The sequence below is a fragment of the Nerophis ophidion genome, linkage group LG10, assembly GCF_033978795.1.
Source record: "Nerophis ophidion isolate RoL-2023_Sa linkage group LG10, RoL_Noph_v1.0, whole genome shotgun sequence".
NCBI classification, from domain to species: domain Eukaryota; kingdom Metazoa; phylum Chordata; class Actinopteri; order Syngnathiformes; family Syngnathidae; genus Nerophis; species Nerophis ophidion.
In genome coordinates, this window is record NC_084620.1 from 3,912,129 (window position 1) to 3,939,764 (window position 27,636).

The 27,636-nt window shown below is 40.9% G+C and overlaps 1 protein-coding gene across 1 annotated transcript; it reads left to right on the forward strand.

Moving 5' to 3' along the window:
* Positions 1-27,580, forward strand: lta4h (leukotriene A4 hydrolase). The gene is made up of 19 exons (XM_061912073.1): positions 1-200; positions 2,516-2,646; positions 2,717-2,837; positions 2,982-3,050; positions 11,377-11,481; positions 11,559-11,611; positions 11,678-11,750; positions 12,977-13,117; positions 13,183-13,206; positions 13,274-13,344; positions 13,444-13,555; positions 13,630-13,774; positions 13,846-13,949; positions 14,011-14,081; positions 14,143-14,197; positions 18,415-18,510; positions 18,577-18,659; positions 18,734-18,838; positions 27,396-27,580. The coding sequence occupies exons 1-19, from the start codon at positions 51-53 to the stop codon at positions 27,520-27,522; spliced, it is 1,836 nt and encodes a 611-aa protein (XP_061768057.1). The 5' UTR covers positions 1-50; the 3' UTR covers positions 27,523-27,580.
* The last annotated feature ends 56 nt before the right edge of the window (positions 27,581-27,636 follow it).

A 27,636-nucleotide genomic window follows, 5' to 3' on the forward strand; every position in this document is an offset into this window, starting at 1 on the left:
TTGCTCTCTTCTTGTTGACACTCCGCGTGAAAGCCGCACGAGACAGGATCATGTCTGCAGACCCTTCCTCCTTCGCGTCCGCCGCCAAGTGCGCCAGCAAACATCTCAACTTGAACCTCTATGTCGACTTCGACAAACATGTTATCAGAGCCACGGTGGAGATCACAGTGGAGGTTCTGGAGGACCGCTTCTCCTCTCTGGTAAGGTTAAACCGCCTCCGGTTAGCCGCGAAGCTAACGGGCTCATTGACTCAGATAAAGTTTTAATTCCACTCTTTTTGAAAAAATATTGTTCTTCTTTTGTTTTTTTTATTAATTTGAGATTGACGTCATTGAAGCGGAAGAACACATGACTCATGCTCCGAACTTTGACTGATTTATCAGTGTCAATCAATAATCATTAATCAATACTTAATTGCTTGCATTCAAGCAATAATGCATTTGACTTATACAGTAAATTAAATAGTTTAGTAACTTAGGCTTAGTGCGTCAGGTGTTCTGTTAAGTGATGCTACCAAATATCAATAATGCATGTGACTAAAACAGTAAATTAAGGGCCTACTTCAGTGGTTCTCAACCTTTTTTCAGTGATGTACCCCCTGTAAACATGTTTTTAATTAAGGTACCCCTTAATAAGAGCAAAGCATTTTTGGTTGGAAAAAAAGAGATAAAGAAGTAAAATACAGCACTATGTCATCAGTTTCTGATTTATTAAATTGTATAACAGTGCAAAATATTGCTCATTTGTAGTGGTCTTTCTTGAACTATTTGGAAAAAAAAGATATAAAAATAACTAAAAAATAAACAAGTGATTCAATTATAAATAAAGAACATATAAGTAATCATCAACTTAAAGTGCCCTTTTTGGGGATTGTAAAAGAGATCCATATGGATTCATGAACTTGCTTCTAAACATTTCTTCACCAAAAAAGAAATCTTTAACATCAATATTTATAGAACATGTCCACAAAAAATCTAGCTGTCAACAATGAATATTGCATTGTTGCATTTCTTTTCACAGTTTATGAACTAACGTTCATATTTTGTTGAAGTATTATTCAATAAATATATTTATAAAGGTTTTTTTCAATTATTGCTATTTTTAGAATATTTCAAAAAAATTTCACGTACCCATTGGCATACCTTCAAGTTCCCCCAGGGGTACGTGTACCCCTATTTGAGAACCACTGGCCTACTGAAATGAGATTTTCCTATTTAAACAGGGATAGCTGGTCCAGTCTATGTGTCATACTTGATCATTTTGCGATATTGCCATATTTTTGCTGAAAGGATTTAGTAGAGAACATCCACGATAAAGTTCGCAACTTTTGGTCGCTAATAAAAAAGCATTGCCTGTACCGGAAGTAGCAGACGATGTGCGTGTGAAGTCACGGGTTGTGGAGCTCCTCACATCTTCACATTGTTAACAATCATGGCCACCAGCAGCGAGAGCGATTCGGACCGAGAAAGCGACGATTTCCTCATTAATTTGAGCGAGGATGAAAGATTTGTGGATGAGGATAGTGAGAGTGAAGGACTAGAAACAAAATAAAACAGGCGAGGGCAGTGGGAGCGATTCAGATGTTATTAGACACATTTACTAGGATAATTCTGGAAAATCCCTTATCTGCTTTTTGTGTTACTAGTGTTTTAGTGAGATTATATGGTACCTGAAAGTCGGAGGGGTGTGGCCACGGGTGTGGTGACCGCCAGTGTCTTCGGTGGGAGGAGGTTAGAGAGTCCGCAGCTGCAAGAGGACGCAAGCTCCGCTCATGTCTACGGCAAGAGCCGACTTATTACCACAATTTTCTCACCGAAACCTGCCGGTTGACATGTGGTCTGGAACCATGTTCGCTTGACCGCTCTGTTCCATAGTAAAGCTTCACCTTCGGGAATGTAAACAAGGAAACACCGGCTGTGTTTGTGTTGCTAAAGGCAGCTGCAATACACCGCTTCCCAACTACATCTTTCTTCTTTGACTTCTGCATTATTAATTGAACAAATTGCAAAAGATTCAGCAACACAGATGTCTAGTATACTGTGTAATTATGCGATTAAAGCAGACGACTTTTATCCGTGATCGGTGCTGGAAGAACATGTCCGCTACAACCCGTGACGACACGCGCACGCGTCATCATTCCGCGACCTTTTCAACGGATACTTCGCGGGAAATTTAAAATTGCAATTTAGTAAACTAAACCGGCCGTATTGGCATGTGTTGCAATGTTAATATTTCATCATTGATATATAAACTATCAGACTGCGTGGTCGGTAGTAGTGGCTTTCAGAAGGCTTTGAAATAGTTTAGTAACTTAGGCTTAGTGCTTCAGGTGTTCTGTTAGCTGATAATGTTAAAGTTAAAGTACCAATGATATGCTACCAAATATCAATAATGCATGTGACTAAAACCATAAATTAAATAGTGTAGTAACTTGGGCTTAGTGCGTCAGGTGTTCTGTTAACTGATGCAACCAAAGAACAATAATACCATAATAAAAGTTATTTATCTGCTGCAGACTTTGGACACCAGAGATTTGAAAGTGATCTCCGTCACTGCCAACGGGCAGGAGGCCCGCTTTACGATGGGCCCCAAACACACTTTCAAGGGGACTCCGCTGGAGATCACGCTGCCCTTTGACCTTTCCAGGTGACGAGGCTGTGTGTCATGTTAAACAGTTATTTGTCTTACTCATGATGTTTACTTTCGGACCAATCAGAGGGCAGAATGTCATTGTGGGCGTGACCTATGAGACGTCTCCAGGTGCACCTGCCTTACAGTGGCTGACTCCTGAACAGACGGCGGGCAAGAAGCATCCGTACCTGTTTAGTCAGTGCCAGGTAGGTGGTTGTGGTCCGTGCTGAAATACTTACACCATCGTGTTGCAGTCTTGCAGCACTTCCTTCTCCTTTTTTCTTCTTCTTTCTTCGTTTGTGGCAATAAAAATGTACTGTTTCAACACAACTTTTTTTTCATTTTTTCAGGCTCATCACTGCAGGAGTATGGTCCCTTGTCAGGACAGCCCATCCATCAAACACACCTACTATGCTCAGGTTACACAAACACAAACAAATACACACAAACGCATGCACACACACGGTATGGAATTTGGTTTCCGCATTAACAGCATCGTGGAAGGAAATCTTGGAATTGGCCAATAATTTGAAAAAACGTCAACGAAGTCTGAAACTACTGTTAAATCTACTGTTAAATGCTGATTATTACAGAAATTGAAATAAATGTGACTAAAGGAGAAGGATGCGCCAATATGCAAACGCCCCCACCCGAACCACCTCTATTGTCGAGGCGGCTGATTGGAGCTGTGGCCGCAAGGTTTTTGGTGCCTGTCGTGGCGGTATTCCCAGAACCCGTTGGTGGACACCAGCAGTGAGGGATGCCGTCAAGCTGAAGGAGTCCTATCGGGTTCTTTTGGCTCATAGGACTCCGGAGGCAGTGGACGGGTAACGACGGGCCAAGCGGTGTGCAGCTTTAGCGGTCACGGAGGCAAAAACTCGGACATGGGAAGGGTTCGGGGAGGCCATGGAAAACGACTTCCGGACGGCTTCGAAGCGATTCTGGACCAGCATACGCCGCCTCAGGAAGGGGAAGCAGTGCACTATCAACACATTGTATGGTGCGGATGGTGTTCTGCTGACTTCGACTGCGGATGTTGTGGATCGGTGGAGGGAATACTTCGAAGACCTCCTCAATCCCACCAACACGTCTTCCTTTGAGGAAGCGGTGCCTGGGGAATCTGTGGTGGACTCTCCTATTTCTGGGGCTGAGGTCGCTGAGGTAGTTAAAAAGCTCCTTGGCGGCAAGGCCCCGGGGGTGGATGAGATCCGCCCGGAGTTCCTTAAGGCTCTGGATGCTGTGGGGCTGTCTTGGTTGACAAGACTCTGCAGATTCGCGTGGACATCGGGGGCGGTACCTCTGGATTGGCAGACCGGGGTGGTGGTCCCTCTCTTTAAGAAGGGGGACCGGAGGGTGTGTTCCAACTATCGTGGGATCACACTCCTCAGCCTTCTCGGTAAGGTTTATTCAGGTGTACTGGAGAGGAGGCTACGCCGGATAGTCAAACCTCGGATTCAGGAGGAACAGTGTGGTTTTCGTCCTGGTGGTGGAACTGTGGACCAGCTCTATACTCTCGGCAGGGTTCTTGAGGGTGCATGGGAGTTTGCCCAACCAGTCTACATGTGCTTTGTGGACTTGGAGAAGGCATTGGACCGTGTCCCTCGGGAAGTCCTGTGGGGAGTGCTCAGAGAGTATGGGGTACCGGACTGATTTATTGTGGCAGTCCGCTCCCTGTATGATCAGTGTCAGAGCTTGGTCCGCATTGCTGGCAGTAAGTCGGACACGTTTCCAGTGAGGGTTGGACTCCACCAAGGCTGTCCTTTGTCACCAAACAGTTAGTCTTCACAATAACAGTGCTGTGCTAATAACATAAACGTTTCAAAAAAGTAACTAACAAAGCTTTCTGGGAAATACAGGACCGTATTTTTCGGACTATAAGGTGCACTTAAAATCCTCTCATTTCCTCAAAAATCGACTGTGTGTCTGCGCCTAATGGACGGGATAATTGTGGTTGTGCTTACCGATTCCGAAGCAATTTTATTTGGTACATGATGTAATGATAAGCGTGACCAGTAGATGGTAGTCACAAATAAGAGATAAGTGTAGACTGCAATATGACGCCAATAAACAACACCGAAACTTTAAATGTTCCAATGAAAATAAAGAACATTACACGCGGCACTGTAAAATTTGTCAAAATGTTTTGATATGACTTTGAAGGCGCACCGCTTGATGGATTGTCTGATTATTACGGCTACCGTAGTCGGAGATATATGTATTACTATGGTGTGTGTGTATAAGGACCGCAAAATGGCATTCATTAGAACAGTGGTTCTCAAATGTGGGTACGCGTACCCTTCGGGGTACTTGAAGGTATGCCAAGGGGTAAGTGATATTTTTAAAAAATATTTTAAAACTAGCAACAATTAAAAAATCCTTTATAATTATATTTATTGTTGAAGTGTGATGACAATCTCTCATCGGCTTGTCATTTACCAACAAAAATGACAGCTATAGATTCGCTCTTAACATGCGGGGGTAAATGTGTTAAATGATTGTTTAAAATGGACAACACGGGGAATGCCTGCAACTGCAGACTTTGGCCATTAGGAAAGCCTTTGGCGGTATTTCTTTTTCTAATTATAATTACTATGACAGGGACGAGTAGTAGAAAATGGATGGGATTCTTTACTCTTAATAATTATAGCTATATTATTATTATTACTATCATTAGTTATAGTAGCAATTTTATTTCAGACGTCTGTATAGCTCGGTTGGTAGAGCGGCCGTGCCAGCAACTTGAGAGTTGCAGGTTCGATCCCCGCTTGCCATCCTAGTCACTGCCGTTGTGTCCTTGGGCAAGACACTTTACCCACCTGCTCTTTGTGCCACCCGCACTGGTTTAAATGTAAAAATTAGATATTGGGTTTCACTATGTAAAGCGCTTTGAGTCATTAGAGAAAAAGCGCTCCATGAATATAATTCACTTCACACAGGGTGATCCATATCACAGAAAACCCAAACCCAAATAAAAAATACAAGCACAAAAATAATAATAAAATAAAAACACTTCACAATATTCAATGTCCAGCATACAGGCTTACTCGCCAATGGTTCCACAGACTGGATGAAAATCTGACAGAACTGTGAGTCGAGTTAGTCAGACCATTAATGACATTGTTGTCGGACTCCGCTGCCCTACACATGATCCTGTACATGAGATGACGTAAAGTGGCAGAGCAGGTGGGGACCCCAATACTGACAAACATTTGGCTTGCACTGCAGCGCCTTGAAGCTCCTAGAAGTCTCTTGCTGTCATTGTAAGCCACAATGAGCTTCTTAACACTGGCTTGTTTAAAGCGGCACCACAGATGGGCAGCACAGTAATGTGCAATATGCTTTAAAAAGTGTGAACTTCAAAGAAACTGAGCACATACTCAACTTTTGACACAGCATGTTTGCTTGAGCATAGAACTTTTGTCGCTGTCTATAAATATCTTTGAAATCAGACAGGTCATTGGTAATATGTCCCAGATATTTAATTTCACTGCACACACTAAGTGCAGAACCAGACCGAGAGAGGTCAGGAAAGGCTGAGTGTCTGTCTTCTCTACTTCTAACTATCATGAATATGAAAAGGTCTGACACTGAGCTTAGAGTATGTGCTTTTACTGCTGTTTAGTGTCTACATTACTATTAAGTCTGTGCTGTATAAAATGAGTAAAACGTCAATACAATACTCTTTGTTTTCCCTTTTTGTTGATAACCTTTGCTTTTTAAGATTACAAGGAACACTTAAAACGTTGATCCCTAATTCATACAATCAAAAGTTGATTCAATGTTGTGGGGGAAAAAAAGCCTCAAAGATCACAACTTTCTGGAAAAAGCTGCTGCGAAGTCAGGCATTTCAGGCTACTTCAAACAAAAAAAAGCCTGGGATATCTAGAAAACCCTTTTCTGTGGTTAAAGTCTCTTACCTGAGAACACTTGGCCTTACAAAAATAAGTGAAGTAATCCTTAGTAGTAGACAAAAGCAGTGTGCTGTCATTGTTCAGTAGGGATAGGGAACAGGAATACAAACTACAGCCATAAATACTGTGCTATAACTAATAAGAACTATTACAACAAACTAATAATCAACACTTTTCAAAATCTGACTGTATTGTACTTTACTAAAAATAACTTTATAAAGCAGGGATGTCCTAATTGCAGTCTGGGGGTCATTCTTGATCATCAGAATATTGAGTTATGTTCCCATACTGTATCCAAAGTGAACCCAACTGTGACCTTAAAACTATATTTATATTGGCTATCGGTCCGATATCAGCCAAAAAAATAAATAAATAAAAATTAAATATATATATATACATACATACATACATACACACACACACACACACACACAGTGGGGTAAAAAGTATTTAGTCAGCCACCAATTGTGCAAGTTCTCCCACTTAAAATGATGACAGAGGTCTGTAATTTTCATCATAGGTACACTTCAACTGTGAGAGACAGAATGTGAAAATGACAGACCTCTGTCATCATTTTAAGTGGGAGAACTTGCACAATCGGTGGCTGACTAAATGCCTTTTTCCCCCCACTGTATGTATGTATGTATGTTTATATATATATATATATATGGCATAGTGGGTAGAGCGGCCATGCCAGAAACCTGAGGGTTGCAGGTTCGCTTCCCACCTATTGACATCCAAATCTCTGCCGTTGTGTCCTTGGGCAGGACACTTCACCCTTGCCCCCGGTGCCGCTCACACTGGTGAATGAATGAATGATGAATGAATGATAGGTGGTGGTCGGAGGGGCCGTAGGCACAAACTGGTAGCCACGCTTCCGTCAGTCTACCCCAGGGCAGCTGTGGCTACAGATGTAGCTTACCACCACCAGGTGTGAATGAATGATGGGTTCCCACTTCTCTGTGAGCGCTTTGAGTATCTAACAATAGAAAAAGCGCAATATAAATCTAATCCATTATTATTATTATTATTATATAAATATTAGGGATGCAAATCTTTGGATGTCCCACGATTCGATTCAATATCGATTCTTGGGGTCGCGATTCGATTATAAATCGATTTTTTTTTCGATTCAACGCGATTCTCGATTCGAAAAGCATATTTTTCCGATTCAAAAGGATTCTGTATACATTCAATACATAGGATTTCAGCAGGATGTACCCCATTCTGCTGACATGCTAGCAGAGTAGTAGATTTAAAAAAAAAAAAAACGCTTTTATAATTGTAAAGGACAATGTTTTATCAACTGATTGCAATAATGTAAATTTGTTTTAACTATTAAACGAACCAAAAATATGACTTATTTTATCTTTGTGAAAACATTGGACACAGTGTGTTGTCCAGCTTATGAGATGCAAGTGTAAGCCACTGTGACACTATAGTTCTTTTTTTTTTTTTTATAAATGTCTAATGATAATGTCAATGAGGGATTTTTAATCACTGCTATGCTGAAATCATAACTAATATTGATACTGTTGATAATGTTAATTTTTGTTTCACTACTTTTGGTTTGTTTTGTGTCGTGTTTGTGTCTCCTCAATTGCTATGGTTATTGAAGTTCTGAGTGTTGCTGGGTCAGGTTTTGTTTTGGAATTTGATTGTATTGTTATGGTATTGCTGTGTATTATTTTTTTGGATTGATAGAAAAAAAATCGATTAAAAAAAAAAAAGAAAATCGATTATGGAATCGCGATTCAAATTCGAATCGATGTTTTTCCCACACCCCTAGTGTATATGTGTGTGTGTATATATATGTATATATGTGTGTGTGTATGTATGTATGTATATATGTATATATATATATATATATATATATGTATATGTGTGTATATATATATATGTATATATATATATGTGTGTGTGTGTATATATGTATATGTGTGGGTGTGTATATATGTGTGTGTATGTATATATATATATATTATATATTATATATATATATATATATATATATGTAGGTGTGGGGAAAATCACAAGACTACTTCATCTCTACAGAACTGTAGAGATGAAGTGCCCTACGCCTGCCTGTACCCACCCACTCTGTGCCCTATATAAACCATTGTATGTGAATGCTTCCATTAAAATCTCCTGATGATTGAGGGAACCCCTCATGAAATAGTTCTGTAGAGATGAAGTAGTCTTGTGATTTTCCCCACACCTACATATTGCGCTCTACCACGGTATCGAGCACTATTCTCTGGATAATCCAATCAAGACATATATATATATATATATATATATATATATATATATATATATATATATATATATATATATATATATATATATTGAATGATATGGGCTTGCATCTAAAATATATAAATAAACTCCGATATAAGCAGTCCTACAGCGTGTTTACTCGTGCAAATGTGTACAGCCAGTTAACATCTAAATGTCCTCCAAAAAGCACACAAGGTTGGTCTTTTCTTCCATTTCAGCCAAGTCAATTACACAAGGTGAACATGGTAGGCTATAGGCTACTAGAAACTAGCAGCTACACAACAGCTAAGCACGCAATAGCACAAAAGCTAGACAGATGTAATACATGTCCTTAATTGGACAATATTACAGTCTAAAACACTACATAAAATAATTGTAGTTGCATTTTACTTAGACGTACAAAGTCTTCTACGCGTTAAGCGTGTTAAAGTATCCAGTAAAAGTGTCGGCATCATTTAAACTTACTGCACCAAGAAAACATCTTGAGGGCCACTTATGATGATTTTTTTTTTTTTTTGTACATTTAAAACTTCATTGTAGGGTATGAAACATGTTTTGTTTAAACTTTGTTTACATTTTTCGTACATTTATCTCCACAGTCATTTTTTAAACCCGTTTTTTGACTGTCTGCAAGCTGGCTGTTTGTAGAGGTGTTCCCAGATTGCTAATGAAATCGCAATCAATACATTTTCATTTAATTCGGTACTTTGACATTGTTTAACACGAGTATCTAACTTTGTGACAACATGCTTAAGTCAGAAAAGAACAATTTCATCACAGGTCTCCTTTAATGAATATTGTTACCAATAGATGCTGCCAAAAATCAATTAATTCTCCATTTCAAAGCAATAACTTGTCATAAGGTTAGTATTTAAGAACCATGTGGATAAACTGTTGTTGTGCTGGGACTCTTCACCCATCAGCGTACTCCAGTTAGGGAATAAAGACACAGTTTTTACATTTCAAATTATTTTTGTGTAACTTTTTAGCAGCAGCTTAGTACACCCTCATACACGTTGTTCAACACGCTGACTCATAGACCCTGAAAACGTAAAACATAGCTGCCCGGTCAACTGCCTGACTCAAATAGACTCAACTTAAGGGTGCATGACTAAATTATTATAATGATATAATCAATTATATTCAACAATTCACATATTAAATTGGGATCTTTATCTTCTATATTTATCACTGAGAAAGGGAATTTATAATGGTTAGTGTTTTTATAACTACCAATGTTTTCTGAGTAACTTCACTTGATCAAACATTTTTTATGTACAATTACTTGTGCTGACATCGTATCGAATTAAAGGGGAACATTATCAAAATTTCTTAAGCTAAAACCAATAAAAATCCATTCCCAGTGGCTTATTTTTTTTTTCAAATTTTTTCTCAAAATTTTACCCATCACGCAATATCCCGAAAAACGGCTTCAAAGTGCCTGATTTACACCATCGCTATATCCACCCGTCTATTGTCCTGTGACATCACTGCGTGAAGCCACCAGAAACACAGTAGCACAGTAGCTCGGATTCAAACTCGGATTTCAGCACCGTAAGCGATTCAACAGATTACACGTATTGAAACGGATGGTTGGAGTGTGGAGGCAGGTACCGAAAACGAAATTAAAGAAGAAACAGAAGCTTTTGAGCCAAATCACGACAGACAGCGGCACGGGAGGAAGCACGGACGAATTCGGCGATCGCCTTCTAACCAACGATTGGTATCTGTTTGTTTGGCATTAAATGTGGGTGGAGGGAAAGGCTGGATGCAAATATAGCTACAAATGAGGCATAATGATGCAATATGTACATACAGCTAGCATAAAGAGCATGTTACCATCGATTAGCTTGCAGTTATGCCGTGACTAAATATGTCTGATTAGCACTCCACGTAAGTCAATAACATCAACAAAACTCACCTTTGTGATTTCGTTGACTTTATCGTTGGAAATCCATCTGCTTTGAGTGTCGCAGGATATCCACACATTCTTGCCATCTCTGTCGTAGCATAGCTGTCGTCGGTAAAGTGTGCAGAACAAACGAGGGACTTTCGCATCTTTTGACCACTGGTCCAACTTGAATCCGTCTCTGTTCGTGTTGTTACACCCTCCGACAACACATCGACGAGGCATGATGTCTCCAAAGTACCGGAAACCAGTCGAAAAAACGGAAAATAACAGAGCTGATTTGACGTAGTGTGTGTAATGTGTTTGAGAAAATGGCGTATTGCTTCACAATGTCACATCACGGGTGAAAGGTCATTGCTCCGACAGGCGAACAATTGAAGGGCGTTTAAATCGGCAAATTCACCCTTTTAGAGTTCGGAAATCGGTTAAAAAAACATATGGTCTTTTTTCTGCAACATCAAAGTATATATTGACGCTTACATAGGTCTGGTGATAATGTTCCCCTTTAATATCGGTATCAGCCAATACTCAAGGCTCCAAGTTGTATCGGTGATACCCCTACCTAAAACAGAAGTATGTACCGACTTGAGCTGATTGCGTACCATTACACACACAAGGGTGACAGTGTTTGTCCTTTCTGTGCAGGTGTCTGTCCCCAAAGAACTGGTTGCGGCAATGAGCGCACTGAGAGACGGTCAGGAAGTGGACCCTCAGGACAGTCATCGAATGGTTTATCGCTTCAGACAGCCGGTCAGTCCTCTTTCATCTTCTCGTCTTTGTCAGCAACCGGGTGAATCCTAACCCTGACCTTTCAACTCTGATCTCAGGTGCCAATGCCCTCTTACCTGATTGCTTTGGTGGTTGGCGCTCTGGAGAGCAGGTAGGTTGTAGTCCGGCGAGCTCACTGGGTCGCCTGCTGCGGAGTTCTGACCTCTTCTGTTTTCAGGAAGATCGGGCCCAGGACAAACGTCTGGTCTGAGAAGGAGTTTGTGGACCGCGCGGCATTTGAGTTCTCTGAGGTAAGTCGCACTTTCTCTCTGGCACTCATCGAGGGTGGACGCTCCCCTTTCCTCTCCCTTATCTCTCCTGCTTGCTTCTTTGTTTTGTCTTGTCTTAACTTTCTCGTTGCCTGTTTTTGCACTGCTCTCCAAATCTAAACATTGAAACTATTTAACTGGCCTCAACAAAATTGACAAGATCTTGGCTTTGGGGGAACCTGCTGTCGTGACGAAGCGGTTGTTGCTGGACACACGACGGACTCTTGGGAGAAGGAGTGCCGCGTGCTTGGCGACCTTTTTCTGTCGAGGACGTGAAGATATCCACCAATGCGGAATTATGACAACAGGACATCTGCTGATTGGAGTAAGCGTTGCTCTGGTTTGTCGACAAATTGGAAGTTGCTTGCAGTTTTCAAAGTACCCCAAAGCTGCCACAAATGATTGGAGGATGCGGGAAGAACTGTGGAGTACGTCGGACTGTCTAACCCGCAGTTTTGAGGACCAGTCATAGACAATTTAGAGTTAAAAGCAAATTTTATTTTCACCCACATAAAAAACATTCTGACTTGGATTGTTTCCCTGGCTTCGAGACTCTCCTGAAGGACAGCGCAGTGAAGACACAACAAACTCCATTTTTGTCTTTAATGGACACACACCTGTTGTTGTTGACTTTGGACTAGCGACTGCAATATATCAAGGCCACGGAACAGAGACACACTACGGGCTTACACACACATCCGCAAAAATATACGCCACACACACACACCCCATCCCCCAACCCAACGCCCTCGACGCAAATCCCATAGGGGTGATGAATGGATGGTCAGCGCCTGAGAGCTGCGACCTACCACCATCACCTTGAACTACCTTCCCTCTGTTGCTAGATATCTCGAGATGTATGTTGTAATATGTATATGTGCTTTGCTATGGCGGTTTTTTCCAACTCCAGACTGCGCCCCCTTAGGAGCCCAGTCTGGATTGTATTTTTTTACTCATCCTTCCCAAGCGTTTACCTTTTTCCCATCTTTTACGGGGCGCCTTATTGCGACCCATCAACGTTCTTGTTCTGTAACCCTGTACACTGTTTGTTCGTCTAATCTTGAACAGGCTTGTGCTGAAAACAAACTTTCGTTGTACTTGTGCAATGACAATAAAGACCTATCCTGTCCTATGCTATAGACAAGTTAAAGGGGTTAATTGTGTGCTGTAAAAGAGTTGAATAATGTTTTTTTTGATGTGCTTCTCAGACTGAGACCATGTTGAAGACAGCTGAAAACCTGGCAGGTCCATATGTTTGGGGACAGTATGACATTCTGGTCCTGCCGCCATCTTTTCCGTACGGCGGAATGGAAAACCCATGTCTGACCTTTGCCACTCCCACTCTGCTTGTAAGCACACACACACTGGTTTCATATTTTGGCTCCAGCATCTGACATCTCTTATGTCTTCTCAGGCTGGAGACAAGTCGTTATCTAACGTGAGTCACTGACCTTTCGAGTCTTTGTTACCATGGATACGCCTTGACAACGTCCTCTTCCTGTCAGGTGATTGCTCATGAGATCTCCCACAGCTGGACAGGTAACCTGGTGACCAACAAGACCTGGGAACACTTTTGGTAGCACGCACACAGGACACGCATGCACACACAAACACACACATACACACACCCACACACACACAGGGGAACTCATCGCCCATGCATGTGCACGTGCAGGCTTAACGAGGGTCACACGGTCTACCTGGAGAGGATGATTGGCAGACGTCTAGAGGGGGAACAGTTCCGACAGTTCAAGGCCATGGGGGGCTGGAAGGACCTCCAGGATTCTGTGAGAACCGCCATGGTCTCAGCAACATAGTTCCCGATGAACATGTGGTCTTCATACGTCTTCTTGTGAATCAGGTGAGCACATTTGGAGACAAAAACCCTCTGACCAACCTGGTGCCGAGTCTGCAGGATGTGGACCCTGACGACGCCTTCTCCTCCGTCCCCTATGAGAAGGGCTTCGCTCTACTCTACCACCTAGAGGAACTGCTGGGCGGTCCTGGTAACACCCGCGTTGCCCGCTTAAGCGTACGATATCATTGTGGATGTGTCTGAGCCATGTGTGCCCCACAGAGGTTTTCATGGGCTTCGTCAAGTCGTACATTCAGCTCTTTGCCTACAGCAGTGTCACCACAGAGCAATGGAAGGACTTCCTGTTTACCTATTTCCAAGACAAGGTGAGACATGTGGGTCGAATTCCCCCTTTTGAGGACTTGATGACATGGATTTGTCTCTCAGGTGGATGTCCTGAACAAGGTGGACTGGAATGCGTGGATGTTCACTCCAGGGATGCCTCCAGTTAAACCACGGTGAGGACAAGCCGTCCAATGAAGGTCTTCAGCTTCTTACGTGACCGCTGTGTCCTTTCAGCTATGACACCACGCTGGCCGACGCCTGCATTGCTCTTTGTCAACGATGGGTCCAGGTGAGACCAGGGGGGGTTTTCCAGAAAACAGGTTAAGTGAAAACTTTGAGTATATAAAACCTGTGGTGAGACATATTCAGAGTTTTCTGTTCCAAAACAAAAGTCCAACTCAAAGTAAGTTACCATGGTAACTAATCTGTGAGCCAAATTAATTAAAGTAAACAAAATAAGCTACCAACAGGAGCTGAAATGTTAGATTATTCCTATTTCAAAATATCTGTAAAAAAACACACATTGAGTAAGCTGAAAATCTTACTTTTTTTTATTTTAATTGACATCAAGTCATTGCAAATACAAATAAATTTAATTTAGTGGTTTTATATCTAAAAAAAACTATATAAATATATATATCTATATCTATATATATACATATATATATATATATATACATATATATATATATATATATATAGATAGATATATATATAGATAGATAGATAGATATGTATCCTATTCAAAATATACTAGATTTGAGTACATTTTGTAGTATTTCAAAGAAAAATTGGTCTAACAAAAGTTATTAAAAATAATGTGTGTGTTTTTGTGTTTTTGTGTGTGTGTGTGTGTGTGTGTGTGTGTGTGTGTGTGTGTGTGTGTGTGTGTGTGTGTGTGTGTGTGTGTGTGTGTACACAAAAACTTTAAATGAACTAGATCAGATCCACTGTTCTGGAACCTGACTTTGTGTGTGTGTGTGTGTGTGTGTGTGTGTGTGTGTGTGTGTGTGTATATGTATGTATATATATATATATATATATATATATATATATACACACACATACACACAAATTTTTAATAACTTTTTGTTAGACCAATTTTTCTTTGAAATACTACAAAATGTACTCAAATCTGGTATATTTTGAAATAGGATACATATATATATATATATATATATATATATATATATATATATATATATATATATATAAATAAATAAATATATTTATATATAGGTTTTTTTTAGATATAAAACCACTAAATTATATTTATTTGTATTTGCATTGACTTGATGTCAAATAAAATAAAAAAGTAGGATTTTCAGCTTCCTCCATGTGTTTTTTACAAATTTAATTGCACCTAAATTAAAATTACATTGTATTTCATATAATTACTCCACCTGTGGGCCAGTAATTAAATATAATTCATTGTTGAATTAATAAACTAATGACTCTGGCAGCAATTACCGCATACTTCAGTTCAATACGATTTTACTGTAACACTGTTTCCGGGGGGGTAAAGAAAGACCGCCATTTCTCTCCTCAGTTATGATGAATTGTAGAAGCAGCACTCTGTTGATCATGACTTTTTAAAGTGGTCTTTACTCAGTGACCATAGGATTAAAAGAACTAGGGCGCGGCACCGCTGCTGCCCACTGCTCTCCTCACCTCCCAGGGGGTGATCAAGGGGATGGGTCAAATGCAGAGGACAAATTTCACCACACCTAGTGTGTGTGTGACAATCATTGGTACTTTAACTTTAACTTTTAGTTCAGATCTGCTGTTCTGGAACCTGACTTTCAGGGTTTCCCATCTTTGGGTAAATCAGCTCAGATTTTATATTTAAACCCCGTTTGTTTAACCTCATACCTAGTGCCCCCATGATCTTAGTCTTGTTGTATGTCTGAGTCAGGAGTCGGCAACCCAAAACATCGAAAAAGCCATATTGGACCATAAATACAAAAAACAAATCTGTCTGGAGCCGCAAAAAATGAAAATCTGTATACAAGTCTCAAAATGAAGGCAACACATGACGTAAGTGTCGACATATCAAAGCAACTATGTGTCGCAGGCCGAAGCAAATCTTCGTTGACAGAAATGTTGAAATGTAATATTTGTTATACACATTTTTACAATATTAGAAACCATTCGTAAATCACAAGCTGCTCAGAAGGTGAGAACTCCTCGAAATTACTGGCTTTTAATGGCCAAAGGTATAGTGTGTATCCAAGTTAGGGCTGTCTTCTTTTAATAGATTTATTACAATCTTTGGCAAGCTCAGTAATGTTTGCTGTGGTCTGGAACAACATGGCACACAAGCAACTATCAGAAATGCAGCCAATATTGCATCCAGATAATTTGTCATGAGACATGCAAAACTAAATTATATACAAAGAGGATAAAAGTAAAATATATTAAATAAGCTGAAATATACCTACAAATGAGGCATAATGATGCAATATGTACATACAGCTAGCCTAAATAGCATGTTAAAGGCCTACTGAAATGAGATTTTCTTATTTAAACGGGGATAGCAGGTCCATTCTATGTGTCATACTTGATCATTTCGCGATATTGCCATATTTTTGCTGAAAGGATTTAGTAGAGAACATCGACGATAAAGTTCGCAACTTTTGGTCGCTAATAAAAAAGCCGTGCCTGTACCGGAAGTAGCAGACGATGTGCGCGTGACGTCACAGGTTGTAGGGCTTATTGTTTATAATGTGAGCCTCCAGCATCAAGAGCTATTCGGACCGAGAAAGCGACAATTTCCCCATTAATTTGATCGAGGATGAAAGTTCTGGAAGATCCCTTATCTGCTTATTGTTTTAATAATGTTTTAGTGAGATTGTAAAGTCATACCTGAAAGTCGGATGGCTGCGGTGAAGGCCAGTGTCTCTCAGAGAAGCCAATGGAGGAGCCAAGATCACAGCTGCCTTTTTGAGCTGCAGGCTGCATTATTCTTTATAGTCTCCATTATTAATTGAACAAATTGCAAAAGATTCAGCAACACAGATGTCCAAATTACTGTGTAATTATGCGATGAAAAGAGACTACTTTTAGCCGTGTGTGGTGCTGGGCTAATATGTCCCCCCCAACCCGAGACGTCACGCACACGTGTCGTCATTCCGCGATGTTTACAACAAGAAACTCCGTGGTGTATTTAAAATTGTAATTTAGTAAACTAAACCGGCCGTATTGTCATGTGTTGCAATGTCAATATTTCATCATTGATATATAAACTATCAGACTGCGTGGTCGCTAGTAGTGGCTTTCAGTATCAATCAATCAATCATTGTTTACTTATATAGCCCTAAATCACTAGTGTCTCAAAGGGCTGCACAAACCACTACGACATCCTCGGTAGGCCCACATAAGGGCAAGGAAAACTCACACCCAGTGGGACGTCGGTGACAATGATGACTATGAGAACCTTGGAGAGGAGGAAAGCAATGGATGTCGAGCGGGTCTAACATGATACTGTGAAAGTTCAATCCATAATGGATCCAACACAGTCGCGAGAGTCCAGTCCAAAGCGGATCCAACACAGCAGCGAGAGTCCCGTTCACAGCGGAGCCAGCAGGAAACCATCCCAAGCGGAGGCGGATCAGCATCGCAGAGATGTCCCCAGCCGATACACAGGCAAGCAGTACATGGCCACCGGATCGGACCGGACCCCCTCCACAAGGGAGAGTGGGACATAGAAGAAAAAGAAAAGAAACGGCAGATCAACTGGTCTAAAAAGGGAGTCTATTTAAAGGCTAGAGTATACAAATGAGTTTTAAGGTGAGACTTAAATGCTTCTACTGAGGTGGCATCTCGAACTGTTACCGGGAGGGCATTCCAGAGTACTGGAGCCCGAACGGAAAACGCTCTATAGCCCGCAGACTTTTTTTGGGCTTTGGGAATCACTAACAAGCCGGAGTCCTTTGAACGCAGATTTCTTGCCGGGACATACGGTACAATACAATCTGCAAGATAGGATGGAGCTAGACCGTGTAGTATTTTATACGTAAGTAGGCCTTTAACATTGATTAGATTGCAGTCATGCACTGACCAAATATGCCTGATTAGCACTCCAGCAAGTCAATAACATTAACAAAGCACACCTTTATGCATCCACGCACAGCAATAAACATTTGGTGGACAAAATGAGACAAAGGAGTGGAAGATTTTACATGTAAACAAACTGTTACATCACAGTCCTCACTATGGCGAGTTTAAGAACCGCTGAAATGAGTAAGACAAAACGATATTCACCAAATACTCTCATCAGTGAAGCATAAACACAAACATGTTAAACAGTGTTCTTTATAACAATTGGGAAGATTTGTGTCATGTTTGTCCTCAAACAAAAATCATACTAAAACAAAAAAAAAATGTTACCCCATCTTTTTCCATTTTCAATCGTTTTTTTTAAAAAAATGCTCCAGGGCGGCACTAAAGAGCCGCGGGTTTCTGACCGCCGGTCTAATTCAAACCCTGTCCTCTAATCTCCACCAGGCCAAAGAGCAGGATCTTAATGGCTTCAGTGAGTCTGATGTGAAGAAGCTGTCTTCCCACCAACTCATCGAGTTTTTCTCGCTTCTCCTCCAGGAGGTAAAACTCAAAAAGTCCAGGTGACCTTAGTACACCTCAAGTCACCCGACTTCTCCTTTTTTGCAGGAGCCGCTTCCTCTGAGCCACGTCAAGAAGATGCAGGAGGTCTACGATCTCAACTCGTGCATGAATGCAGAGGTCCGCTTTAGGTGGGTTCCAGGTCCTGCGGTCCCAACCCCACCCATTCCAGCAGGTCTGCAGTGATTGGCTGCTCTCTGTCCAGGTGGCTGCGACTCTGCGTGCGGTCACGGTGGGAGGAGGCCGTTCCCATGGCGCTGAAGATGGCGACTGAGCAGGGCAGAATGAAGTTCACGCGACCCCTCTTCAGGTATTCACACGCTCTTTGTTTTCCTCATGACCTCATAAGTCAGTCTCTCCAAGATTTCCCGATCGTGCCAAATCACACAAATTCAACCAATCCCTGTGAATTATGTGAGGCCTCATTAATTTGTCCATAGCTCACAACTTCCCTGCGTCTTGTAGCTCACAGGTGTCAAACTCAAGGCCCGGGGGCCACTTCATTTAATTTGGCCCTCAAAAGCCTGGAAGTAATATGTATCAATAAAGTACAGTAACTTCTCTTATTAAATGTATTATTTCCTTCTATTTTGGGAGAAAAAAAATGCGTACTCCATGTAATCGCAAATTATGTCAACCTAAATATTGTCTTCATACAGTGGGGCAAACAAGTATTTAGTCAGCCAGCGATTGTGCAAGTTCTCCCACTTCAAATGATGACAGAGGTCTGTCATTTTCATCATAGGTACACTTCAACTGGGAGAGACAGAATGTGGGAAAAACATCCAGGACTCCACATTGTAGGAATTTTAAAGAATTTATTTGTAAATGATGGTGGAAAATAAGTATTTGGTCAACCATTCAAAGCTCTCACTGATGGAAGGAGGTTTTGGCTCCAAATCTCACGATACATGGCCCCATTCATTCTTTCCTTAACACGGATCAATCGTCCTGTCCCCTTAGCAGAAAAACAGCCCCAAAGCATGATGTTTCCACCCCCATGCTTCACAGTAGGTCTGGTGTTCTTGGGATGCAACTCAGTATTCTTCTTCCTCCAAACACGACGAGTTGAGTTTATACCAAAATGGATACATGGATGATACAGCAGAGGATTGGGAGAATGTCATGTGGTCAGATGAAACCAAAATAGAACTTTTTGGTATAAACTCAACTCGTCGTGTTTGGAGGAAGAAGAATACTGAGTTGCATCCCAAGAACACCATACCTACTGTGAAGCATGGGGGTGGAAACATCATGCTTTGGGGCTGTTTTTCTGCTAAGGGGACAGGACGATTGATCCGTGTTAAGGAAAGAATGAATGGGGCCATGTATCCTGAGATTTGGAGCCAAAACCTCCTTCCATCAGTGAGAGCTTTGAATGGTTGACCAAATACTTATTTTCCACCATAATTTACAAATAAATTCTTTAAAATTCCTACAATGTGAATTCCTGGATGTTTTTCCCACATTCTGTCTCTCACAGTTGAAGTGTACCTATGATGAAAATGACAGACCTCTGTCATCATTTGAAATGGGAGAACTTGCACAATCGCTGGCTGACTAAATACTTTTTTGCCCCCACATTTATCAACTTTCTTAAGTGTAAGAATCACTCCTACTCTCCACGATATTTAAGAGACCTTCAGAGGTGTCGTAAGTGGTTAGGAGTTGCCAGCGGGCGATGGCACTGAGGCGAGAGAGACGTGCGTGAACGTTTAGGGAGCGGAAGGATGTCCTGGCTTTGTTTGATGACGAGCAGCTGATCAAACTGTATCGTTTAGACCAGTGGTTCTCAACCTTTTTTCAGTGATGTACCCCCTGGGAACATTTTTTTAATTCAAGTACCCCCTAATCAGAGCAAAGCATTTTTGTTTGGAAAAAAAAGAGATTAAGTAAAATACAGCACTATTGTCATCAGTTTCTGATTTATTAAATTGTATAAAGTTGATGAGTTTGAACATCAAATACCTTGTCTTTGTAGTGCATTCAATTAAATATGGGTTGTAAATTATTTACAAATCATTGTATTCCGTTTAAATAATAAATGGGTTGTACTTGTATAGCGCTTTTCTACCTTCAAGGTACTCAAAGCGCTTTGACACTACTTCCACATTCATACACACATTCACACACTGATGGAGGGAGCTGCCATGCAAGGCGCTACCCAGCACCCATCAGGAGCAAGGGTGAAGTGTCTTGCTCAGGACACAACGGACGTGACGAGGTTGGTACTAGGTGGGATTTGAACCAGAGACCCTCGGGTTGCGCACGGCCACTCTCCTACATGTAACTCAATTTCCCAACTCATATGGAAACAGGGTTTGTACTTAGGGGCCCCACCATGCAGGGCACAGAAAGTCACTGACTACTGTCTGAGAGACACTGAAGAGTCAGTTAAGCTAGAATTTAGCAGCGCCTGGCTGGAAAGTTCCTGCACTCATTGCTTTTGTCGTACAATAACAAAGTAGTCACATGTTCTCTAGAGACTGTGCCAGAGGTGCACATGCAATCTATTGAAGTGGCAAGTTATGACAATTGTAGTGTCATCCGTCTCAATTCACATGTCACTCATAGAATATAGTCATAGAATGGCAATTTTCCACCAATCCGAGGACTCTCTTCTGCAAAGCCACACCCACATATCTGCCGCTCACGCCTACATACTTCAGGAAACATGAAAAATGACAAATAATGGCAATTAAGTTGTTAATTGTTCAAATGTTGGTTCCAAACGTGTGAGGGTTCAGGGTTTGTTGAATAAAGACATAGTTGGAAAATTGTCAAAGTTGATCTGTTCTAAAAAATGTATTTGAAAATTAGCTAAATAATGACACTAAAACCCAGGATAGCTGAGCGGTTAAAAGCATTGGCTTTTATAAAGGGGTAATGGGTAAGGTCGTTAGGTAACTTAAAAAAATCTCCGAAGTTTTGTTTCACCTCCATCGTAGTTTAATTTGTCATTGGGGCCTGGATGCTTCGCTCAAGAAGACCAAGGATAGATCAGTGGTTAACACTTGGTCATCAAAAAGGGGTACCGGGATTGAATCTTGGTCTGATAGCGCAATAACTTTCAGAGCTCTAAAGTTTTGTTTCACCTATAGCAGGGGTCGGCAACCCGCGGCTCTTTTGCGCCGCCCTAGTGGCTCTCTGGAGCTTTTTCAAAAATATATGAAAAATGGAAATGACGAGGGGGAAAAAACATATTTTTTGTTTTAATGTGGTTTCTGTAGGACAAACATGTCACAATCCTCCCTAATTGCTCTGAAGCACACTGTTTATTTTAAAAATGCTTCACTGATTAGAGTAATTGGCGAGCGCTGTTTTGTCCTACTAATTTTGGCGGTCCTTGAACTCCCCCTAGTTTGTTTACATGCATAACTTTCTCCGACTTTCTAAGACGTGATTTATGCCACTTCTTTTTCTGTCTCGTTTTGTCCACCAAACTTATAATGTTGCACATGACTGCACAAAGGTGAGTTTTGTTGATGTTATTGACTTATGTGGAATGTGCTAATCAGACATATTTGGTCACTGCATGACTGTAAGCTAATCGATGCTAACATGCTATTTAGTCTAGCTGTATGTACATATTGCATTACTATACCTCATTTGTAGCTATATTTGAGCTCATTTAGTTTCCTTTTAGTCCTCATATTTCAATTTATATCTCACGACACACGATTTGTATATAATATGGCTTTTAATGTTTTGCGGCCTCCAGACAGATTTGTTTTTGTATTTTTGGTCCAATATGGCTCTTTCAACATTTTGGGTTGGCGACCCCTGACCGATAGCATAGTTTAACTGAGACAGGCTCATCAATTATATTTGTCATCGGGGCCCAGAATCTTCTCTTAAGAGCTAGTATTTTATCTCTATCATAATTATCTGATTGCAAAAATGTTGTGTCAGCAAGACCTAGTATAGCTCAATAGTTAAGACGGCTGCCTCTCTTTCTCAGTACTACTGGGTTCAAATCTATAGCTTGGAAAATCTAGTTTTTTGTTTCACCTCTATTATAGGAAAGTTAGTAGATTTCTATCTATCTATCTATCTATCTATCTATCTATCTATCTATCTATCTATCTATCCATCCATCCATCCATCCATCCACCGCTTATTCCCTTTGGGGTCGCGGGGGGCGCTGGTGCCTATCTCAGCTACAATCGGGCGGAAGGGGGTGTACACCCTGGACAAGTCACCACAGATTTGTATATGAGCAAAAATCAATCACACTTAGTTTGATATGTAACTTAGGTTCAAAATTTTGTTAGCAGCGACAGGTGTCATGATTACATTAGTGAATGACCCAGACTAGGCTTTTAAAATGAATGAGGATAGCTCAATGGTTAAGACTGCTGCCTCTCACTCACTACTACTGGGTTCAAAACTGTAGCTTGAAAAATTTAGTTTTTTGTTTCACCTCTTTTATAGGAAAATGATTAGATTTGTATATGAGCGAAAATCATGTCAAGATGGCACCTAGGATAGCTGAATGGTCAACATTGTGACCTCCCAATACAGGGGTACTGGCTTTAAATCACACTTAGTTTGATATGTAACTTTGGTTGAAAATTTTGTTAGCAGCGACAGGTGTCACGATTACATTAGTGAATGACCCAGACTAGACCCTTAACAAGAATGAGGATAGCTCAATGGTTAAGACTGCTGCCTCTCATTCAGTACAACTGGGTTCAAATCCCTGACTCGGAAGACCTTGTTTTTTGTTTCACCTTTATCATAGTTCACTGATTACCTTTTTATATGAGCGAAAATCAAGTGTTGGTGGGACCCAGGATAGCTCAATGGTTAACACTGTGGGCTCCTTATACGGAGGTACTGGGTTCAAACCCAATCAAGGTAATCAGTAATTTGGCTGTATGGCGTCAAGACGACATACATTGCGGGGTGTTTCATCTCCCCTACACAGAGTAATATTATGTGCTCGCTGCTTGATTAACATATAGTTGAAAAATTACATAAACCAAAAATAAAATGTCAAATAGTCAATAATGGCACCTCAGGGGTTACCTGTGAGTGAGTGAGTGTGTGTGTGTGTGAATGAATGAGTGTGTGCGAGTGAGCGTTTGAGTGTAATTCCTGAGGTGGAATATAGGAGTAGAAAGTTAATAATAAAGAGCGTTGACCAATGAGCTCTCCTGGGTACGATTAAAATAAATTAGGTTAATTGTAATTGGGTTAAAAAAAAAAAAGTTAATTAAATAATTATTTTATTCATTTTCACATTACATGAAAGAGGGTCACTTCTCAGCCACAATATATATCACCTTGATATCTCCAGCCACAATTTCTTAAATTACACATCGACCCAACCAGGATTCAAACCCAGCACCCTTCATTCCGAGTCAACTGCCCTAACCACTGGGCTATCCTGGGTCTTGTGAAGAAAAAGGTGTTGTTCCATATATCTTGCTCAGTAAAGTATGATGGAATGGAATAAAATATTATCAACCAGAGTAGGTCCGAACCCAGCACCCTACTTACCTAGCCCACAGTCTTAACCACTGAGCTACCTGGGTCTTGGGAAAGCTGATTGTATTCCATATACAAATTCAATCAAGAACTCCTGGCTTAGTAAAGTATGATGGAGGTGGAACAAAAGACCATCAACCAGAGTGGGGTTTGAACCTAGTACTTTTCATTCCAAGTCCACAGTCTTACCCACTGCGCTATCCGAGGTCATGTCAAGAGCACATTTTGTTCCATGCACAAATGTAATTGAGAACTCATGGCCCAGTTAAGTATAATGGAGGTGGAAGAAAATACTGATTAACACAGTGGGATTTGAACCAAGCACCCTTCAATCTGAATCAACTGTCCTAACCACTGGGCTATCCTGGCTCTTGTGAAGAGAAGGTTTTGTTCCATATAGACATCTTGCTCAGTAAAGTATGATGGAAGTGGAATAAAATGTTGCCAATCGGAGTAGGTTTGAACCCAGTACCCTACTTATCTAGTCAACAGTCTCAACCACTGAGCTATCCTGGGTCTTGTGAAAGACTATTGTGTTCCATACACAAATGTAATCAAGGACTCCTGGCTCAGTAAAGTATTATGGAGGTGGAACAAAATACTGTCTCCCAGAGTGGGGTTTAGACCCATTACATTTCATTCCAAGTCAACAGTCTTACCCCCTGGGCTATCCGGGGTCTTGTCAAGAGCACATTTTGTTCCATGTACAAATATAATGGAGGACTCCTGGCCCAGTAAAGTATAATGGAGGTGGAACAAAATACTGCCAAACACAGTTGGGTTTGAACCAAGCACCCTGCAATCTGAGCCAACAGTCTTAACCACTGAGATATTCTGCGTTTTCTGTAGAGAAGATTTTGTTCCATATACAAATGCAATGGAAGACATTTTGCTCAGTAAAGTATGATGGAAGTGGAATAGAATATTGCCGACCAGGGTAGGTCTGAACGCAGCACCCTACTTACCTAGTCAACAGTCTTAACCACTGAGCTATCCCCTGGTTCTTGTGAAGGACGATTGTGTTCCATACACAATTGTAATGGAAGACATCATGCTCAGTAAACTATGATGGAGGTGGAACAAAATACCGTCAACCAGACTGGGATTCAAACCCAGCACCCTTCAAGCTGAGTCAACAGTATTAACCACTGATCTATTCTGGGTCTTGTGGAGGATGAGTGTGTCAGAGAGCGCGTGATTGTAGTTCTTGAGCTGGGTGGTAATAGTAGTAGAACGTTAATATTTGAGGGCATTGACGACTGAGCTCTCCTTGGTTAATAATTAGAATAGGTTAATTGTAATTGGACAATAAAAAAAGATATTAAAAAATAATCAAATATATGTTACATCATTTTTGATCCTCATTTAGTATGACAATAAGTTGCAACTACAGTTGCAAGTCCAGTATTGTGTAGTATTATGTTGGCCATTCAGTTCAGTCTTTGCTAAATCTAGTCTTTTGTTGCACCCCAAAAAGTGTTAATATTGTAAGTATTGTACTTATGCACCAGATGTTTGATTGTAACATGCATTTTAGTTGTAGTTTTCATTAACAAATTTGGAGGTTTTGAAATCGCAATGTAAAATCACTATTGCTATTTAGAAGAACGCTAATGTATATTAGCATCAAGTTAGATACATAGCAGCCTGGGATTTTAATTAAATCAATGCCTGGTAAGACCGGCGGCATTCGGTCGGTGCCAATAACTTACCGGATTCGACACCCATCCCTAGTTATAATTAATTAAAACAGTAAAGTAATTTTAAAAAAGCTCTAAATATGTGCTTGTATTGCAATATTGTCTACTTTTAAGTCTGCGTGTTATAAAATAAGTAAAACATAAACATTTGTTTTCCGATTTTCGTCGAAATCATGTGCTTTTTGAGGTTAAAGGGGAACATTATCACAATTTCTGAGGGGTTAAAACCAATAAAAATCAGTTCCCAGTGGCTTATTTTATTTTTTGAAGTTTTTCTCAAGATTTTACCCATCATGCAATATCCTGAAAAAAAGCTTTAAAGTGCCTGAGTTTAACCGTCCTTATATCCACCCGTCCATTATCCTGTGACGTCACAGCGTGACCACACAGAAAAAAACATGGCGGATAGCACAGAAAGGTATAGCATAGTAGCTCGGATTCAGACTCGGATTTCAGCACCGTAAGCGATTCAACAGATTACGCATGTATTGAAACGGATGGTTGGAGTGTGGAGGCAGGTACCGAAAACGAAATTAAAGAAGAAACAGAAGCTTTTGAGCCATATCACGACAGACAGCGGCACGCGAGGAAGCGCGGACGAATTCGGCGATCGCCTTCTAACCAACGATTGGTATGTGTTTGTTTGGCATTAAATGTGGGTGGAGGGAAAGGCTGGATGCAAATATAGCTACAAATGAGGCATAATGATGCAATATGTACATACAGCTAGCCTAAATAGCATGTTAGCATCGATTAGCTTGCAGTCATGCCGTGACCAAATATGTCTGATTAGCACATAAGTCAATAATATCAAGAAAACTCACCTTTGTGATTTCGTTGACTTTATCGTTTTAAATGCATCTGCTTTGAGTGTCGCAGGATATCCACACATTCTTGCTGTCTCTGCCGTAGCATCGCTATCGTCGGTAAAGTGTGCAGAACAAACCAGGGACTTTCCCATCTTTTGACCACGGGTGCAACTTGAATCCGTCGATTGGTATGAGTTTGTTTGGTATTAAATGCGGGTGGAGGGAAAGGCTGGATGCAAATATAGCTACAAATGAGGCATAATGATGCAATGTGTACATACAGCTAGCCTAAATAGCATGTTAGCATCGATTAGCTTGCAGTCATGCCGTGACCAAATATGTCTGATTAGCACTCCACGTAAGTCAACTTAAATCTGTCTCTGTTGGTGTTGTTGCACCCTCCGACAACACACCGACGAGGCATGATGTCTCCAAGGTACGGAAAACAGTCGAAAAAACGGAAAATAATAGAGCTGATTTAACTTGAGTGTGTAATGTGTTTGAGAAAATGTGACAATGTGACGTCACGGGTGAAAGGTCATCGCTCCAACAGCGAACAATTGAAAGGCGTTTCGATCGCCAAGTTCACCCTTTTAGAGTTCGGAAATCGGTTAAAAAAATACATGGTCTTTTTTCTGCAACATCAAGGTATATATTGACGCTTACATAGATTACAAGGAATACTTCAAACTGATAAATTAATGAAATCAATGTTACTGGGGAGGAAAAAAAGCCTCAAAACTTTGCAACATTTGCCGCAAGCTAATAAAAGGCTGCAAAATCAGGTATTTCAGGCGGCAACAATCGCAAAAAAAGTGTGAAATCCCGGAGGAACTGATAAGTCCTTTTTGCTTGTCTCCTCCAGGGAGGTCTTCAACTATGAGAAGTACCGCGAGGAAGCAGTGCATGTGTTCCTGGCTCGTCGGGGCACCATGCACCCCGTGACCTCTGGACTGGTGTCCAAAGACATGAAGGTGTCAGGGGACCAGTAGAGGGGCCAATCACAGCCGCAGAAGAAATATCTGAGAAATAAATACTTTTGATTGTAAACATGTTTTATCCCTTTTTTTATTTGAAGCGTTCATGACAAATACAAGGTACAAACG

Bases quoted from the DNA above. Each gene is read 5' to 3' on its own strand.
- lta4h (XM_061912073.1), top strand. From the start codon at position 51: ATGTCTGCAGACCCTTCCTCCTTCGCGTCCGCCGCCAAGTGCGCCAGC. The intron at 201-2,515 runs GTAAGGTTAAAC...TATCTGCTGCAG, and splicing joins AGGACCGCTTCTCCTCTCTG to ACTTTGGACACCAGAGATTT. The intron at 13,345-13,443 runs GTAGCACGCACA...GTGCACGTGCAG, and splicing joins AAGACCTGGGAACACTTTTG to GCTTAACGAGGGTCACACGG.